The 19,415-nt window shown below is 36.4% G+C and overlaps 1 protein-coding gene across 3 annotated transcripts in view; it reads right to left on the minus strand.

Moving 5' to 3' along the window:
• ZFR (zinc finger RNA binding protein) overlaps positions 1–19,415 on the minus strand; it is an 81,110-nt gene that overhangs the window by 30,345 nt on the left and 31,350 nt on the right. For all 3 annotated transcript variants that reach the window (XR_010658980.1, XM_065905177.1, XM_065905176.1), the window contains 6 exons: positions 12,240–12,487; positions 9,078–9,269; positions 8,266–8,557; positions 5,036–5,229; positions 3,256–3,375; positions 2,010–2,155 (listed from right to left, as the gene is read on the minus strand). Coding sequence is in view for 2 of the 3 variants with exons in the window: in XM_065905177.1 (XP_065761249.1) it covers positions 2,010–2,155; positions 3,256–3,375; positions 5,036–5,229; positions 8,266–8,557; positions 9,078–9,269; positions 12,240–12,487 (1,192 nt within the window). In the remaining variant the exon portion in view is untranslated. The remainder of the gene's footprint in view (positions 1–2,009; positions 2,156–3,255; positions 3,376–5,035; positions 5,230–8,265; positions 8,558–9,077; positions 9,270–12,239; positions 12,488–19,415) is intronic.

Below are 19,415 nucleotides of genomic sequence, written 5' to 3' on the forward strand. Positions count from 1 at the left end.
AAGAAAGTTAAATTTAAATACATAAAAAAATAAAAATTGATACATAAATAACAGTAAAGAATATTTAAAGATAACATGTTAATGGGTTAATAGCTATAAGTGGTGTTTGTACAAATGTGTTAACAGGTAAGTTAACAAATGAATAGGCAATTCACCACAAAAGAAATTTAACTGAGTAAGCATGAAATAAAAATTTAATTTGCCAACAATACAAAGTTGAAATAAAACTGGGTTTCATGTTTCTATTTCTCACAGGCAGATATTTTAATAAATTATAGGAGCAGCCCTCAAAGTGTGGTCTGGGTAGTCTAGGTAGTCCTTGAGACACCTTCAGGGGGATTCATGACATCAAGTTACTCTCAAAATATTTGTCTTCTCTATTCTCTTTCTCCTATGAGTCTACAGTGGAGTTATCCAGAGGCAAAATGTGTTATCACAACCCGTTGAGCACAGAAGCAGAAGGAGAATCAGGTTGCCTTAAGCTAGACATTAAAGAGATCTGCAAAAATGTAAAACAATGTCATTATTTCTGGTGGAGAAACGGTTATTTATAGTTAGCATATTATATTTAATGTTATTATATTAATAAATACACCTGATTTAATATTATAATTATTAATAACATTTAGCTACATTTAAACAAATACAAGGTTATATAAAAATAAGTTCCTAAATACTGAAACTTCTCAGTTTTCATTTCTAATACAATGTTGACAGCCTATAACCCACATACACAAAAACTCTTCAGAATCTTCAATAATTATTGAGTTATAAAAGGTTCTGAGACCAAAAAGTTTGAGGATCACTAAGTTAAACTATCTAGCACAGGCAAAAGTACAGGTATCTGTCAAACATTTTTGCTTCTGGGATTTGATTAGTGTCAACTGATAGTGATTTATACAATAATACTGCCTCAAGGATGGTCAATGTAATAACAACAATAGGGAAATACTATGAAAAAACTCTAAATATCTAAAAATATATGAAACGGGTTATAAAGAAAATTTTACATCTGCACAAAAAAGTATTACATACCCATGGAAAATAATTTTAGCTTAGTTTTTAAAAAAGTTGGTATGTAAATGAAAAGAAGTGGTTTATAAAAACTTGTACACAGGCAGCAGTATTTATAACTCCAAAGTGGAAATAACACAAATGTCCATCAACTGATAAACAGATAAATAAAATGTGACACATTTATGTAACAAAATAGTATGCATGCATAAAAAAATTAGTACTGATATTATGTAATAACATACATGAACCTTGAAAACATCATGCTAAGTGAAAAGTAGCCAGGCACAAAAGTCAATATGTTTTATGATTCCATTTATATAAAATCTCCAGTAGAGGCAATCTACTAAAATGAAGTTTATTAGTGGTTGCCCAAGAATAGAGCGAGGAGTTGGTGGGGGAAATAGGTATGGATTGCTAAATGGGTTTGTGGTTTCTTTTGTGGGTCATAAAGATGTTCTAAAATTGACTGTGCTGATAACTGCACAACTCTGTGAATAAAACCAATGAATTGTGCCACTTAAAGATATGCCAGTTATATCAATAAAACTAAACATTTCTGTATCTATTGAATATATTTTCTCATTCCTCCTTTCCTGTAGCCTCTAAAGTTTTTAAAACAAACTCCACACATTATTAACGTCTAGAATCTACTCAATCTTATATTTAGGATATTTTTTATCATGTAACCAAATGCTCTATTTTGCTTGTTTTAAATTGAGGCATTTATGATATTAAACTATTTATGTATTTAAATATATAAAAGATATTACTTCCAAAATAAGTCCTAATACCAAGGACATGGTCAATATTAGAATAGCCAGAATAACTCTAATGCATTTCTTTCCTAGACCTAGTGTCTCCTTCACAAGTGAAAACTGAAAATATTTCAAATAAATCTGGATTGCTCTGAATGGGAGTCACATACTCAGAACAGCTAAGTTTCTTAGAAAGTCTAAACCACCTATGATGGTACTAAAAGTTAAAAATACTACCTCATTTCCATTCTCCAGCGTTCTTCCTCTTCTCTTCTTCGCCAATACTCCTCTTTCTGCATCTGCTTTCTCATTTTCTCTTCTTGAATCTTTCTTGCTCGAATACTGGGCTTTACTTCTACTTGCAAATCTGGATTTACTTTTTTCTGTTAACATAGATAAGATGTTTGAAAAACCAGCAATCCTTCCAACAATCTACACATATCTTAAATCATACAATCCCACATATTCTTTCATAATAGAGGCTTTTATTTGCAAATCTATTATAAGAGTAAATGCAGTAAAATAAGTTGAATCAGAGAAAAACTCAAAATACATTCATAAACGTTCTTTCTTCCTTCCCATCCCCAAAATTCTTGGTTGTTCAAGTTTAGTACACAAAAAGTACTTAACTTAGTGTTAACCAATAAAAGAAATCCTTGGGAGACTGATGGGTATTTAATATTCCTTTGTTTGTTTGTAAATAAATGATTCTAGATATCCGAGTGTGGGGTTAAAAAATTTTTTTAATATAGAAGTACTACTGCCCCTTAACAAATTATTTTTAATCTTCACCACTTCTGTGTTTAGAAAACATGAATCTAGTGCATAAGTCCAACCTAATAAAAATTTTATTTAAAGTATTTAGATTTAACTTATTACTTGGAAGTGTTTTCAACAAAAAATTCCTCATCTCAAAATTCACTTTAACAGAAATTCTGCTAAGATAAAGGAAATGGAGACCTGACACTTCTTTCAAACACTTCCTTTGAAGCAACTATTTTTACATGGTTACTTGATCCAAGTAATGTCAAAGTTTTATTTTGTCACTAGAAATAATGAAATATGACTACATTGCTTTTTCTTAAGTATAACAAAAGTGACAGGTACTCAGTTGTATCCAATTCTGTGACCCCCAAGGACTGTAGCCCACGAGGCTTCCTCTGTCCATTGAATTCTTTAGGCAAGAACAATGGAGTAGGCTGCCATGCCCTTCTCCAGGCAAGCTTTCAGACCCAGGGATTGAACTTGGGTCTCCTGCATTGTAGGCAGATTCTTTACCATCTGAGGCACCAGGGAAAGCCCTAAGTAACAAACTAATCAATAAAAACTAAACATCTGACTCTCTAAGTGAGACACGACATGCCAACCTGAGAGTGGGAGTTCATGGACTTAGTGAGTTGTATTTAGAAGCTTTATTTTTGCATCTAGAATGTTCCAAACCATATAAAAAGAGAAAGAGAAAAATAGCTGAAATTTTCCTCACTTTATATTGAAGTCTGTGTCTTCGTCCTTTTAAATGCATCTCCTTGGCATTGGGATCATTAAAGCTGCACTCGCATAATTTGCAATGAAATCGAATCACTTTTCCTTCATCATTTCGTACCTTGATGTCCAGAAAAAAAGAAAAAGTCAAGAAACCACAACAGGAATGTCATAGGTGAAGATTTCACTTATAAACCCATCTCATGAGTTGTAAATAGCTTTCAGAATTTAAAGTTAGAAAGGGGGGGGGGGGGCAATGTCTATACTTTTTGAAGAAGACATCTACAGAAATGAACAGGGTTAGAATTTTTAACTGTACAATGCAAGATCTGTTACCATGTATTTGTCTCTTATATTTTTCTCTATATGTAAACATTTAGATTTTAATACAATAGACACCTTCAATTCTTGAAAAAATATTTATTGAATACCTGCTCCTGCCAGGTACTCTTCTTGGAAATGGAGCTAAAGATGATCAAAGGCATTATTCTCATTTATTTCTACAAAGCCCAAGACTTTATACACGTACAACTTTATTGAAAACCAATGTCAATTTTTTTCTAACTGCACAACCAGTTAGGAAGACAAATAGACTAGAATGTTATTAAAAGTTATTAAAACTTCAGCAAGTTTTAAAGATTGGTTCTAAACACAATCCTCTGAAGTTTAAGATTACTTAACAACAACAACAAAAAGATTACTTAACTAGTATCATTGGTTACTAAGGTATTCTGGCCAGATGTTCTGGCTGTACTTTTTTTTGAGACATACAAGTCTTACTAACAGCTAAAGGTTTATTATTTATTTATTTAGAAGTTTATTAACCTTTAAATGTCTTTTTTTTGTTGCCTTACCATGCTGGCATTGTGGAATCTTAGTTCCCTGACCAATGAAGTGGAACAAGGAGCCCTAACCACTGGACTGCCAGGAAATTCCCAACACCCATAACTTTAAATTAAAACGGCATGTGAATGACTTATAAACTACACAGCCCAGTTTTCCATCTTGTAAACAAAAAATTCAATAATTAATTTTTCTTGATGGAAAAGGATGAAGGAACAAATAAATATTCGCCAAAAGTCCACCATATGCTAGGCACCGTGCTTAGGTACTTTATTTGATCTAAGCTTCACATCTTCACTGGGAGATACCCAAATATTACAGATGCAGACACTGAAATTTAGAGAACTTGTTCTTTTCAACTGTTCTATAATACAGCAAAAGCAGAACAGGGCTACACCATTGTATGTTCGTCTTTCCACTAACAGCAAAAATCTATCAAGTCCCTTCTGATACTTCCTTATCCTCCACTTACTAAGTTATTTTGTAAAACAGGAATAGTTTTCTAATCAGCTTGAGAAATCATATAAATAGTTATCTGTTAAATCAGTAATCTAAATTTTACACACGAAACTGTTCAGAAATATTTGCTATCTTTGTCATTTCTGCTGTTCACATCTTTTTTTACGTTTTACGTTTGGCACAGTAGAAGGGTTATGTTAAAAGAAGGCCTGCCAAATAAACAGAAAGTTATTTCACATACTACAGTGATGGTGTCAACAGGGAAAGAGAAAATTCAACAAAAAAATTGTGATGTCACTTAGGCAAGCTCAAAGGGCAGGCTTAAAAAAAAACACAAAACCTTCAACAAAGATCCCTTCAATATCCCTTTATAAGTAATCTAAAATATAATTGAATTTTACATGTGAAGCACACTTGTGACAAAGTGACACACGTCCTTCCTATCTAATCTTACGACAGGAGTATTGTCAAATCAATACCTCCTCCACATAATCATGGCCCACTGGCTGCACATCGCTCTGCAAAGCAGCAAGAGACGCAGGTGTGACTGGTTCTGACACTGTGTCTGGCTTTACTTCTGGAATTGGCACAGAAGTGACAGGAGTGTTTTTAACACATTCAGTTCCTTTTAAGTCTTCTGTTTTATTTCCTGTTGACTGCAGCTTATTACCACCTATAACATAAAAGAATTACAGTAATTTTAATTTTCTTCTTATATAATGTATGAACTGATACAAGAACTCCAGATAAAGTTCTGATCTTTTCTACCAACAAACTCCTGCTTGACATACAATAGATTAGAATTTTGAAGAACCATACAAACCATTTGGCTTTTTTATGCTATTAATGAAAATACATGTCTCTATCTTCCCATTCTCTCTCTCATAATATTCAGTGGTCCTCTCTGTCCTCACCATGGCTCTTACAACATGTTTATATCCTTTTGCCATGGAACTGGGCACTATCCTAAGTTCTAGTAACATAATAATACAGTGTGGCTGTCTTTGAGGTGCCAACAATTTAGGGTCATGTATGGATGTGAGAGTTGGACTATAAAGAAAGTTGAGTGCCGAAGAATTGATGCTTTTGAACTGTGGTGTTGGAGAAGACTCTTGAGAGTCCCTTGGACAGCAAGGAGATCCAACCAGTCCATCCTAAAGGAGGTCAGTCCTGGGTGTTCATTGGAAGGACTGATGCTGAAGCTGAAACTCCAATACTTTGGTCACCTGATGCGAAGAGCTGACTCATCTGAAAAGACCCTGATGCTGGGAAAGACTGAGGGCAAGAGGAGAAGGGGACGACAGAGGATGAGATGGTTGGATGGCATCACTGACTCAACGGACATGGGTTTGGCTGGACTCCGGGAGCTGGCGATGGACAGGGAGGCCTGGTGTGCTGCAGTTCATGGGGTCACAAAGAGTCAGACACGACTGAGTGACTGAACTGCCTGACTCATTATTATAGTACAATGTGTTAACAGAGTATTTTGGGAATGTAAAGGAAAGGAGCCACTACCCTTTAACCTGATCCAGTTAGGAATAGATTCAGCAAGTATGACACCAGGGCTGGGGTTAAGAATGCTAGGTATGAACTGGTTAGGCAGAAAAAAAGAGAATTAAGTCTAAACAGAAAGAACAGTATGCACAAGCAAAACACAAAAACATGGAGTTAAAAAGACTATGGTAACAGAATTGAAAGAGACACGTGTACCTCAACGTTCACTGGAGCACTGTTAACAATAGCTAGAACATGGAAGCAACCTAGATGTTCATCAGCAGACGAATGGATAAGAAAGCTGTGGTATATGTACACAATGGAGTATTACTGAGCAATGAAAAAGAACACATTTGAATCCGTTCTAATGAGGTGAATGAAACTGGAGCCTATTATGCAGAGTGAAGTATGTCAGAAAGAAAAACACCAATACAGCATATTAACGCATATATATGGAATTTAGAAAGATGGTAATGATGACCCTATATGCGAGACAGCAAAAGAGACACAGATATAAAGAACAGACTTTTGGACTCTGTGGGAGAAGGCGAGGGTGGGATGATTTGCGAGAATAGCATTGAAACAAGTATAATTACCATGTGTGAAATAGATCATCAGTCCAAGTTTGATGCATGAAACAGGGCACTCAAAGTTGGTACACTGGGACAATCCTGAGGGAAGGGATGGGATGGGGAGGGGAGTGGGAGGGGTTGTTCAGGATGGGGGACACATGTACACCCATGGCTGACTCATGTCAATGTATGGCAAAAACCACCACAATACTGTAAAGTAATTAGCTCCAATTAAAATAAACAAATAATAATAAAAAAAAGACCATGGTAAATTAAAAAAAGACTTGGTAATTCAACAGGACTTATCATGAGGTACAGGGCTTCCCTGGTGGCTCAGATGGTAAAGAATCTGCCTGCAATGCAGGAGGCCTGGGTCCAATCCCTGGGTTGGGAAGATCCACTGGAGGAGGGAATGGCAACCTACTTCAGTATTCTTGCCTGGAGAATACCATGGACAGAGGAGCCTGGCAGGCTACAGTCTATGAGGTCACAAAGAATCCGACAGGACTAAGTGACTAAGCACAGCACATCACTGAGGTAGAGGTAATGCTATCTGAGGTAGAGGATAATTTGTGAAAGGACTTGGATGACATAATTAAGGAATACAGACATTATTCTTATATGCAAGGGGAAGGCCACAGAAAATTTTTAAACAGGAAATTAACACAGTTTGATATTTTTTTTTTACAAAATGACTTTGACAAAAGTGTTGCAGAAACTGGATGCAATAAGAGACAAAGCTCTGAGGAAGAAGCTTTGAAGGCCTAAAAAACAACAGAGGCTATGAAGAGAAAAAGACACTTTTTGGAGAATATTGTAGTGACAGAAACAAAAGGATTAGAAACAACTGGAAGAGGCAGCAAGTAAGAAAAAATATCAGTGGACTTTTTCATGTGAAAAAGCAGCAGCTTTATGAGATTACTTCACAGTACTCTTGCGATGAGATAAAATGTTAGAAACAGACACTAACAGGCATCAACAGAACCATACAGACAATGATCAGGAAATGTCTAAAATATGGTTCTAGAACTCAGGTGGGCATTCTGAATTTGCCCAAATGATTTTAAAGTTACTATATACACAGTGGAACAGATAAGACCACTCATGAATACTAAGTGAGTGAGATGAGAGTCAGAATCAGAATCTTAGCAATACTACCAGCTAATGAACATGAGAGCCAGAGAACCAATAAAGATATCTGAGGAAGGAGTCAGTGGACCCAAAATAGAGAGACAGAAACATAATTAAGGTTTAAGGTATAGCAGTCAACTGTTTCAAATGTTAGAGAGGTCAACAGGATGAAACAGAAAACTGGCCATTCAATGTGGCAAGTAGGTTTTTGGTGATTTCAGAAAAGGGTAGAGTTGAAATACTATAATAAGAGACTGAGGACTGGATAAGAAATAGAGAAAGTAAGAATTAGGTCAGCAGCCTGAGGAACAGTAAAATAAATACATATATATTTTTAGTCTATGGCTGAAGAAAATGGAACCGAAAAAACTTTAAGAAAAAAAATACAGATATGTGATTAAATAAGGTCCCAGAAAAGAAAACAACTGCATAAGTAGAAGAGCTAGTACTGGAGTAGAGGAGAAATACCACTTTAACAGAGTTAGAAGGAACACAGAATCTTCAGTACTTGCCAACAAAGTTTATTTTGGGTGTAGATGTTTTCTTGGCAGCCATATTTGCAGGCACTGATGATACTTTAGTGTTGGCTGTGCTATTAAGAGACGAGTTTCCTGTAGTTGTAAGACCTTTCACTGAAGAAGTTGCAATTGATGAAGTATTCACAGTACAATTGCTTGCTGCAATGCTTGAAGGAGAGGCAGTTGGCTTTGAAGCAGACACAGCTGTTGAAGAAGTAGCTTGGCTAACAACGTTTGGTTCTGTTGAAGGAATGGGTTTACCAAGTTTTGTGTGTAATTTAACCACCTACAAAATAAAAGCGTATTTATCTGTCAGAAAACTCAGAGAATGTAGATTTTTTTTTAAAAAGTTTGCCTAAAAGACCCTAAAAAATGAAAATCTTAATCATATTTTTCTTTGTTGTATTTCTTTCTCTTATACATTTAAAAATAAAAACTCATTACTTTCAAAACAATCTGTGTGAAACAGATTCGGATACATATTCCATCTACCACTCAGGGAGGAAATGACTTGGCCACATGCATACCAACCTACACTTAAGCATAACAGAAGGTGGAAAACAATTACATGATTCAATTTCAGTTGGTAGGAAAAAAACGACCGAGTTCAATTTTAAGAAGGGTCACCACTCTTTCCTTCCTTAAGCAATGACTATTTGATGTCGCCTTTATATATACATTAGGCATGTAATACCCTCAAAAATTTTCAAATTTTGAAGACTTCTTTATTTTACCCCCAAATCCCACCAAAAATGGAAAAGAAAAGAGAGTTAAGACATAAGGGTGTGTGGGAAAAAAACACCTACTTTCTGATGCTTAGCACCACGAATGTGGGCAGCATATGCATCTGCTCCTGTACAAGACACATCGCAGAGCTCACAACGTAGCTGATTTTGAGTCCCACGAGTAGAGCTGTTGCTGCTGCTGGTATTCTGTGAGGCTTTCAATGCAGCTTCTTTTTTTTTATGTTTCTGCCCTTCTAAATGTTCTTTATAAGTCTGTCTCAAACAAAAAGAATAATTTTGCTTCACTACTTTTCTATCTACATTGTTTGCAATTATTCATTCCAATCTCTGATACTCATTAAAATATCAGCACTACACCATTTTAAAAGCAACTGAACAGGAGCATGTGGCTTCCCTACATACACGATGCATTTGTGGTTCTCTGTACCTTTTTACCAAGAACACACTTACCAAACACTTTAATTAGCAAAGGACTTTCATACATAGCCAAAATATCAATATAAGGTAACTGCTCTCAGTTTGAAAGAATTTCTGTCTTTTAGTGCTTATGTATAATATTGGGTAGAGACTAATAAGAGTGATCATTCCAAAAGAAATTATTTAATTATAGGATTATGAGAGAGAAAAAATATATCTGCCACATGAGAAGAAAAGAAATGTTACTATATGGTAACAAGACTCTTTATAAACAGGTATGATTACTTATAAAACTGGTTTAGAAGTCAGTTGCATCTGAGAAAACTCAAGAATGCCTTTTCACAATCTGTGTTAGAATCCATTCCACCCTGAACAAAAGTCTATTTAAAGTATTTAACTGCCAGAATTGTATCCCTTTTGATACTAGCCATCAAAATAGTGCAAGTATATATTAAAAATTGTCTTCAATGTCAACGACAGAGGAAGGCAGTTTTATTAAAATGCGAGGAGGTCAATAATGAGCTTGAGTGGGGCCAGTTTATTATTTCCTATATTATTTAAAAAATTTTTATACACACATGATGAGCGTAAAATTGCATAGATAGCACAGAATCTCAAAGCTGAATGGGACTTTAGAGGTTACCTACAATGACTTTCTAAGTTTGAAACAAGAAAATCCTTCCTCAAAATGAAATCTTATGCACAAGTAAAGAAAGTTACTGTTTTTCAAACAAAAGAGGAAGCCCTAAGACCTAGCCATCTGATTCTCTTCTCACCATCTGCAGCAGCCTAAAGTGGCTCCGTGAAGCAGCCGGAACCTCAATTATTTAGGGACAAGTCCCTATTACAGAAGTGAGGAAACAAAAGCCCAGACAATCGACTTAAAGTCTCCAATTTGCCCAAGGCCACAAGTTAAGTCGCAGAAACAGGATTGGAACAACGGCCCCTCATACTGGAACCAATTTAGTCTCCTTTCTTATATCTACACTAGACTCTATCTAACTCACCATCTCATTCATACGGTATTTTTCTCCATAGATTCATTAAGCCCTTACGGCACTGCCTCTGACTTAACAGAGGTACTCTTGGTCTGTTCTTGCGTAACCGTCCAGCTCCCCCAAATCAATGGTCAGCCTTGCATATACATACTGATTCTAAATGCTATTAACTTATCACCCTAGAGCTATGTACTATCCTTTTATATGCTACCACATAGTCAAGTCTCTTAACATTTGTAATTGCCACCACATCATCATTCCCCCTGAACAGTCATTACTGAATAGGATACCCTCCTCAAATACTAAAGCCAACATTCTTGTTCCCTTTCTTGTTTAGTCCTGGGTTGCTGCAAACATTCCCTATGTCTCCTCTCCCCTGAGCATGTTATCACAATGAAACTGTTTTCTACCAAACTTAAAATAGGGAAAAAAAGGTATTATCTTAACAGCCACATATATTAAACTAGTCTCTAATTTGGTGTAACTCAGAGAATGCTGACAACTGAAAATAACTCCCAAATTCTATACTGAAAAGCAGACAGAACTGATCTAGTAAATTTAAAAGAATGTACACAGGTTAGGAAAGGGTGAGAGATGATGTAACTGAAAGAAACAACTAAAAACTCAAAATCTGATCTTTTCAAATACTATGCCTTTTGTCTGTCAAACTGCTTACCAAATTTTTACATAAACACTGCTGCTGCTGCTGCTGCTGCTAAGTCACTTCAGTCGTGTCCGACTCTATGCGACCCCATAGACGGCAGCCCACCAGGTTCCCCCATCCCTGGGATTCTCCAGGCAAGAACACTGGAGGGGGTTGCCATTTCCTTCTCCAATAAAAACACTAGACACCCTTAAAGAAAGTATTAACAAATAAAGTTGGGAACGGAGTTGAACTCACTAGATTTTATAAACAGATCCTTCCCTAACTCACTTATTTCATGTTTAGCAACAGCAAGAAAATAACAAAAAACAACAACAAAAAACAGAATAAAGGAATAAAGGTTCTGCATGCTTCTTTGGTTGATAATTTTGAAAAAGACACTTTCCTACAGCTTTCTTATTCCCAAAGTCCCTACAGCCTCATGAAGGAAATAAGTATATAGAAACAAGTAACATTCTACAAAGCATATACTAAAGTCATGAAAAATATTATCCTAATATTATAGATTATTAAAATAGCTTAAGGATTTTTAATATTAGAGAAAGGCAACTTCTGCTATTTATATCTGACAAAGTCTTCTCATCTCATCATGTCAGAGTATAAAACTATTTCTTTTTTTAATATATATATTTTTAAACTATTTTTATGATCACCCTTTTTCGACTACAAAATTCTACTTATACACTCAACATGGACCTTGAAGAACTAAGAAAATCAATATCCAATTGTCTTAAGGTCAAGAATTTTGCATAAAGGCCTTAAAAAGTAAGTCATAAATGCCAAAAAAGAAATAACAATTCAATCTTACTCCCAAATCCCAACTAACCTGAATATAAAACTTTTAAGCTAAATTAAAAGTTTTATTTAAAGAGCAAAGTATCCTTCCTAAAGAAAAGCTCAATTTGTCCACTTTTTATTAACATTCATAACTATTTTTACTGTATTTTTCTTAGAATTCTTGTATGCCAATACAAAAGCCTTTAAAAAATGGTCATTTGATGAAATATGTACATGTTAACTAAAAGCTAGCAGGAGAGAAAAATGTAAACTTTCTTTGTAGGCATAAGAATTATAATAATCAATCATACTTAACTATCAAGGACAACCACTGAAGATTCATGATGAAGCATACATTATACATACCTGTGGTCCAGCACAGCTGATCTTACAGACATCACAATAGTGAATCTGGGGTGGTTTGGGAGGCTGTTTTGGTTTCAGTTGTTTATTTTGGAATGGTGCTTTTTTAGTAAAGGTGGTCCCTGTCCAGGCAGCTGTTGCAGCTGCTGCTGCCGCCGCCGCCGCCGCCTGCTTCTGTTGCTGCTGTTGCTGTTGGTAGTAGGAGGATGCAGCTGAATACACTGCTGCTTCATAACCTGAATAAGATGTACCTTACAAATAAAATCAAACAAAGATTATGTTACATACCTGTAAAAGGCCAAGAAAAGTGATGGGAATTCAAACCCAATAAATTCTGCTTAAAAAGATAGGTTTACATGTGCATATTTATGAATAAATTGTATCTCACAAAACCTAAGAAAAATGTTACTTATTCTTCTTTTAATGTAAGTCAACCAACTGAGTATTTACATAATACATGGCAGGTGTTAGGATAAGATTTGGTCATTGCTTTCAAGAAGGCTTATAGTACTGCTGGAAGGCTGTGATAGACTGGTCTGATAAACTTATGTGGTAATGAAACTGTTATATAGTATTTTCCCCAAGCAGAATTCCTCTGAATATAATTAAGAAAGTGCTGGGTTTGAGGAAAAGTTTGAACTAGAATACAGAAAGGAAAAAAAAGAAAGTCATGAATGTAAGACTATACGTGCTTGGTGGTTTAGGGGATAAAAGATATGAAAGGGGAAATTACACAAAGATGACACCAAGATTTTGAATTCCAGTGACTGACTGAAGGGGTTCTACAATCAATAAAAGTAAACAGCTGATAGAAGCTGGTTTGGAGAGGTAAGGTAACTAAAGCTTGGCAAAAGTCTGTAATACGGAGTTGGAGTTCTGATGAGCATCAGGACAACAGAAGGCAAGATATGAAATAAAGAACCAAAGATACTGGTTTTCATCTTCCAAAAGGTGAAAAAGCACTGAATTTTCTGGTTAAATGTATCAATTCTATCCTTCCACTGTTCAAAGTCTTTGATGAATAAGCACATTAAGCTAGCTACAGATATAACATATACAAGCTGTTTATGTGCAGTGATGTACTGATTTAAAAAGTTGCTGATTTTATTTATAATGCTATGTTAAAACTGGGAAACTTCCTGTTTCCTAAACCAAGATCCCTGGAAATCTGTTGGACTCCCTAATCCTCATCCTTTCCCCTGAAGAGGAAATGAGTGGGTCAAAAGTTAAGGCTCAAGAGAGAGATTTCTAGCTGCTATGACAGAACAGAAGAACTACCTAAGGAAAACTGAACTTTTTGGTATCTCAAATGCAAACTGCTATACTGAGGAGTAAAGATTTAAGACCCACTCACTTTAATATATTTTACACAGGGAAGAGAACATGAACTGGAAAGGTGAAGGTTAAGATGCATGGGAAATCAGAATCATAAGATTCTGAAATTTTTATTAATAGAAAATTTGCAAATGGCTAGTTGTGTGCAGGAACTGTTAACATGCCACTTAAACTGCAGCTTCATGAATTATGTATCAAGAAAATAAAAAGGAGAATAAGATCAGCAGCATCCTACAATGCTGGATGATCAGAACTACTAGGCTCTGGGTTTTTTTTCTAGCCATGCTACATGGCTTGCAGGATCTTAGTTCCCTGACTAGGGACTGAACCTGGGCCTACAGCATTAAGCGGTCAAGTACTAATCACTGGACCATCAGGGAATTCCCTATGCTTTTTGAAAATTGAGAATCCATACTACAAGAGGCAGTGTTCCAGATACAGTGATATCTCAGAAGAGAACTATAAGGTAGGTATTGAGGTATTACTATACATACTTTACAGATGAGAAAACTGAGGCTGTGTCTCAGATCATGAACTTATTGCCAAATTCAGGCTTAAATTGAAGAAAGTGGGGGAAACTAGACCATTCACTAATGTCATTAGACCATTTAGGTACGACCTAAATCAAATCACTTATGACTATACAGTGGAAGTGAGAAATAGATTTAAGGGACTAGACCTGATAGACAGAGTGCCTGATGAACTATGGACAGAGGTTCATGACATTGTACAGGAGACAGGAATCAAGACCATCCCCGAGAAAAAGAAATGCAAAATAAGCAAAATGGCTGTCTGAGACCTTACAAATAGCTGTGAAAAGAAGTGAAAAGCAAAGGAGAAAAGGAAAGATATACTCATTTGAATGCAGAGTTCCAAAGAATAGCAAGGAGAGATAAGTAAGGCTTCCTCAGTTATCTGTGCAAAGAAAGAGAGGAAAACAATAGAATGGGAAAGACTAGAGATCTCTTCAAGAAAATCAGAGATATCAAGGGAACATTTCATGCAAAGCTGGGCTCAATAAAGGACAGAAATGGTATGGACCTAACAGAAGCAGAAGATATTAAGAAGAGGTGGCAAGAATACACAGAAGAACTATACAAAAAATATCTTTATGACCTAGATAATCACGATGGTGTGATCACTCACCTAGAGCCAGACATCCTGGAATGTGAAGCCAAGTGGGCCTTAGGAAGCATCACTATGAACAAAGCTAGTGGAGGTGATGGAAACCCAGTTGAGCTATTTCAAATCCTAAAAGATGATGCTGTGAAAGTGCTGCATTTAATATGTCAGCAAATTTGGAAAACTCAGCAGTGGCCACAGGACTGGAAAAGGTCAGTTTTCATTCTAATCCCAAAGAAAGGCAATGCCAAAGAATGCTCAAACTACCACACAATTGCATTCATTTCACACCCTAGTAAAGGAATGCTCAAAATTCTCCAAGCCAGACTTCAGCAATACGTGAACCGTGAACTTCCAGATGTTCAAGCTGGTTTTAGAAAAGGCAGAGGAACCAGAGATCAAATTGCCAACATCTGCTGGATCATCGAAAAAGCAAGAGTTTCAGAAAAACATCTACTTATGCTTCACTGACTAAAGACTTTGATGATGTGGATCACAAAAAACTGTGGAAAATTCTTCAAGAGATGGGAATACCAGACCACCTGACCTGCCTCTTGAGAAACCTGTATGCAGGTCAGGAAGCAACAGTTAGAACTGCACATGGAACAACAGACTGGTTCCAAAAAGGAAAAGGAGCATGTCAAGAATGTATATTGTCACCCTGCTTATTTAACTTATATGCAGAGTACATCATGAGAAATGCTGGGCTGAAGGAAGCACAAGCTGGAATCAAGATTGCTGGGAGAAATATCAATAACCTCAGAGATATAGATGACATCACCCTTATGGCAGAAAGCAAAGAAGAACTAAAGAGCCTCATGATGAAAGTGAAAGAGGAGAGTGAAAAAGTTGGTTTAAAGCTCAACACTCAGAAAACTAAGATCATGGCATCCGGTCTCATCACTTCACGGCAAATGGAAAGGACAACAGTGGAAACAGTGGCTGACTTTATTTTTGGGGGCTCCAAAATCACTGCAGATGGTGACTGCAGCCATGAAATTAAAAGATGATTACTCTTTGGAAGGAAAGTTATGATCAACCTAGACAGCATATTAAAAAAGCAGAGACATTACTTTGCCGACAAAGGTCCATCTAGTCAAGGCTATGGTTTTTCCAGTAGTCATGTATGGATGTGAGAGTTGGACTATAAAGAAAGCTGAGTGCCAAAGAATTGATGCTTTTGAACTGTGGTGTTGGAGAAGACTCTTGAGAGTCCCTTGGACTGCAAGAAGATCCAACCAGTCCATCCTAAAGGAGGTCAGTCCTGGTGTTCATTGGAAGTACTGATGTTGAAGCTGAAACTCCAATACTTTGGCCACCTCATGCGAAAAGCTGACTCATTTGAAGAGACCCTGATGCTGGGAAAAACTGAGGGCAGGAGGAGAAGGGGACGACAGAGGATGGGATGGTTGGATGGCATCACCAACTCAATGGACATGGGTTTGGTAGACTCTGGCAGTTGGTGATGGACAGGGAGGCCTGGCATGCTGCAGTTCATGCGGTCGCAAAGAGTCGGACACAACTAAGCGACTGAACTGACCAGCTTTTTAAGGTCCTTTGTGTTATTTAAACAAGAAAAATCACTAATATTTACAAAATTTAATTTGTAAATATTATTTACAAATTAATATTACAAAATAATATTTACAAAATAACCTCCTTCATTTGCATACATGTAGTCTAAAACTAATAAAAGGTAAGCTTAATTATAGCTTACTATTCAGCATTTTTTAAAAAATCAAAGCATAAACTGAACGGTATGCTGAAGGTTCTGGAACTCTGCTAAGGGATCTCCTTTAAATTTCCTATAACTACTAGCAAACACACATACATTTCTCGTAAAGCATTATGGGAAAATAAATATAATGCTATGTCTCTAAATTAAGTAAAAGCTCATTTGAAAAGCTAAAACTATTTCACATAAAAAGTACATTATAAATACTTATCAAATAAGAAGTTGCATAATTAGAACAGTTAGAATATAATTTTTGAAGGTACAGTATCAGAAACAAAGACTATCACCTCAGCAGTAAATACATTATAACACAAGTCATCATTTAGTAGGTACCAACACTGTAGAATTTATTTTCAATAAGAGATAAAAAGAATAGCTGACCTAAGCTGTAGCTGATATAAACTTGCAGACACAGAACTCAGAAGCCCTAATAATGATCTCTTTGGATGGTAATTTCACAGTGTGTATCATATGTTCTTTAAAATGTGTATACTCTTTGATGTAACAGTTACAAATCTAGGAATTTATCTGAGGAAAACAATTGGCAAACACACAGATCTGTACATAAACTGATTATTTTACCCAGTGCTGTTTCAAGCTTTTCCTTAATATGGAACTAAATGTCCCCAACAGAAACTTTAAAATGTAGCACATGCATACAATAAAACAGTATTAGTCATTAAAAACTATGTTTTTCTAAGCGTAGATCTTGGTTTCTAAATACTAATGCCATACAAGAAACCAAGGTTCCTTTGTGAAATGGCTGATTTTGAGTTTATGGCAGGAAAGGCTCAAAGTTTATTGTTGTTTTGCATTTTATTTATTCCTTAATACTCTGTCTTGTTCTGCATAGGTTATAAGGTTATAAGGGCCATTTCAGTTCTTACCTCTTGATGTTTTGTTATAGAGCTTGAGTGTGGGAAGCCTAGATACTGAATTTCTAAAGTATTTTTAAACATTTCTCAGAGATTTTTATCTCCTACCCTATGTCAAGTGCTATGCTGGATATTAGGGATGTAATGGTGAATCAGGCAGAGTAACATCTTACTGTGCCAGAAAAGAAAGAAATGCTCAAAGACTAATGATGCCAAGTTCAAAAGACTCAGAACTGGTTTGAAAATGATCCTTTGCTATCCAAATTTGGGACACTGTGTGCCTTAAAAAGAAAAATGAAAGCAATGGATTATACTAAACTGAATAAAAAAGAAGCCTACAGTAACATCAAAAAAGAAAGGGTAACAGAACTCCTCTTCAGGGAAGAATTCCTAAGAATCCAACTCATTTCACACTGATTCTTAGTAAAAGGATTTTTCATTCACCAATGGAGAATTTGATTCAGTTACTGATTTTCAAAGGATATAACACCTTAGAAAGATAGCTGGGCTAACAGGCCGATAGATAACTTGGTTCATTACAAAAGGGAAAAAGGTATCTTTAAAAAGGAAAGATCTGGTAGTCACCACTTCAATCAGTAATTATACCTGACACCATTAATAAGGAATAAACTGACATTATTTATTACATGGCTGGCTTCCCTGAAAGCTCAGCTGGTTAAGAATCTACCTGCAATGCAGGAGACCCCGGTTTGATTCCTGGGTTGGGAAGTTACGCTGGAGAAGGGATAGGGTACCCACTCCAGTACTTCTGGGCTTCCCTTGTGGCTCAGCTATTAAAGAATCTGCCTGCAGTGTGGGAGACCTGGGTTCGATCCCTGGGTTGGGAAGAGCCCCTGGAGAAGGGAAAGGCTACCTACTCCAGTATTCTGGCTTGGAGAATAGTCCATGGGATTGCAAGTGGTAGGACACGAATGAGCGATTTTCACTTTACTACATGTACCTGATGTGCTGAAATGAAATGCTGACATAGGTAGTTCTACTGACTAAAAAACTGCCAGAATCTAAACAAAAAGAAATCAGATAAATCCAGATTGTGGGATATTCTACGAGACAACTTGTCTCAATTCTTCAAAAACATCAAGGCTGCGATCTTCCTTGTGGTCCAATGGTTAAGAATACACCTTCCAATGCAGGGGACACAGTTCGATCCCTGTTCCTGGAACTAAGATTCTACATGCCACAGGGCCTGCACACCACAACTACTGAGCCTGCAGTCTCTGGAGCCCGTGCTTGTACTGAGCCTGAGCTTGTACTCTCTGGAGTCTGTGGCAAGCAGAGAGAGACCTGCTTGCCACAACGAAGGCCCGGTGTGCTGCAACTAAAACCTGACGCAACCAAACAGTAAATAAATAATATAAATGTTAAAAAAAAAAAATCAAGGTCATGAGAGATAATATAAAAATAGCAGTTATTCTGTGGTGGTGGTGGTTTAGTGGTAAGTCATGCCCAATTCTTGTGATCCTGTGGACTGCAGCACCCCCCGGCTCCTCTGTCCACGGGATTTCCTAGATATGCATACTAGGAATCTTTACTTCTCCAGGGAATCTTTCCAACTCAGGGATTGAACCTAAGTCTCTTGTACGTTTGTAAACGTTTGTAAACGTCTCCTGCATTGCAGGTGGATTCTTTACTGTTAAGCCACCAGGGAGGCCCCAGGGGTTATTCTACATCAAAGGAAAATGAAACTGATAACCAAATATAATATATAATCCTTGACTGGACCCTGAATTTAAGACAAAGCACAAATATATCAACTATGGAGAAAGTCCAGCCATAGTCATTTTTGGACAACTGAAGAAAATTTATTAGATAATATCCACGTCCAATTTCTTATCTGCATTTTGCTATATAAAAGAATGCTCCTATTCTTAGGAAATACATGTGGAAGAATTCCACGCAAGGTACCATGTCATGGGCAACTTAGCAAACAAGGAAACATTGCTAAACCGTTTGAAAATGTGTTTAAATAGAGGAGAGTTAAGCAAACGTAACAAAATAATATTTGGTGAATCTAACTAAATGTTGTATGGGCATTTGTTGTCTGTTTTTTCACTTTTCTGCAGAAGGAAAATTTTCTAAAACTGGAGAAAA

Source organism: Muntiacus reevesi, chromosome 14 (assembly GCF_963930625.1).
Source record: "Muntiacus reevesi chromosome 14, mMunRee1.1, whole genome shotgun sequence".
NCBI classification, from domain to species: domain Eukaryota; kingdom Metazoa; phylum Chordata; class Mammalia; order Artiodactyla; family Cervidae; genus Muntiacus; species Muntiacus reevesi.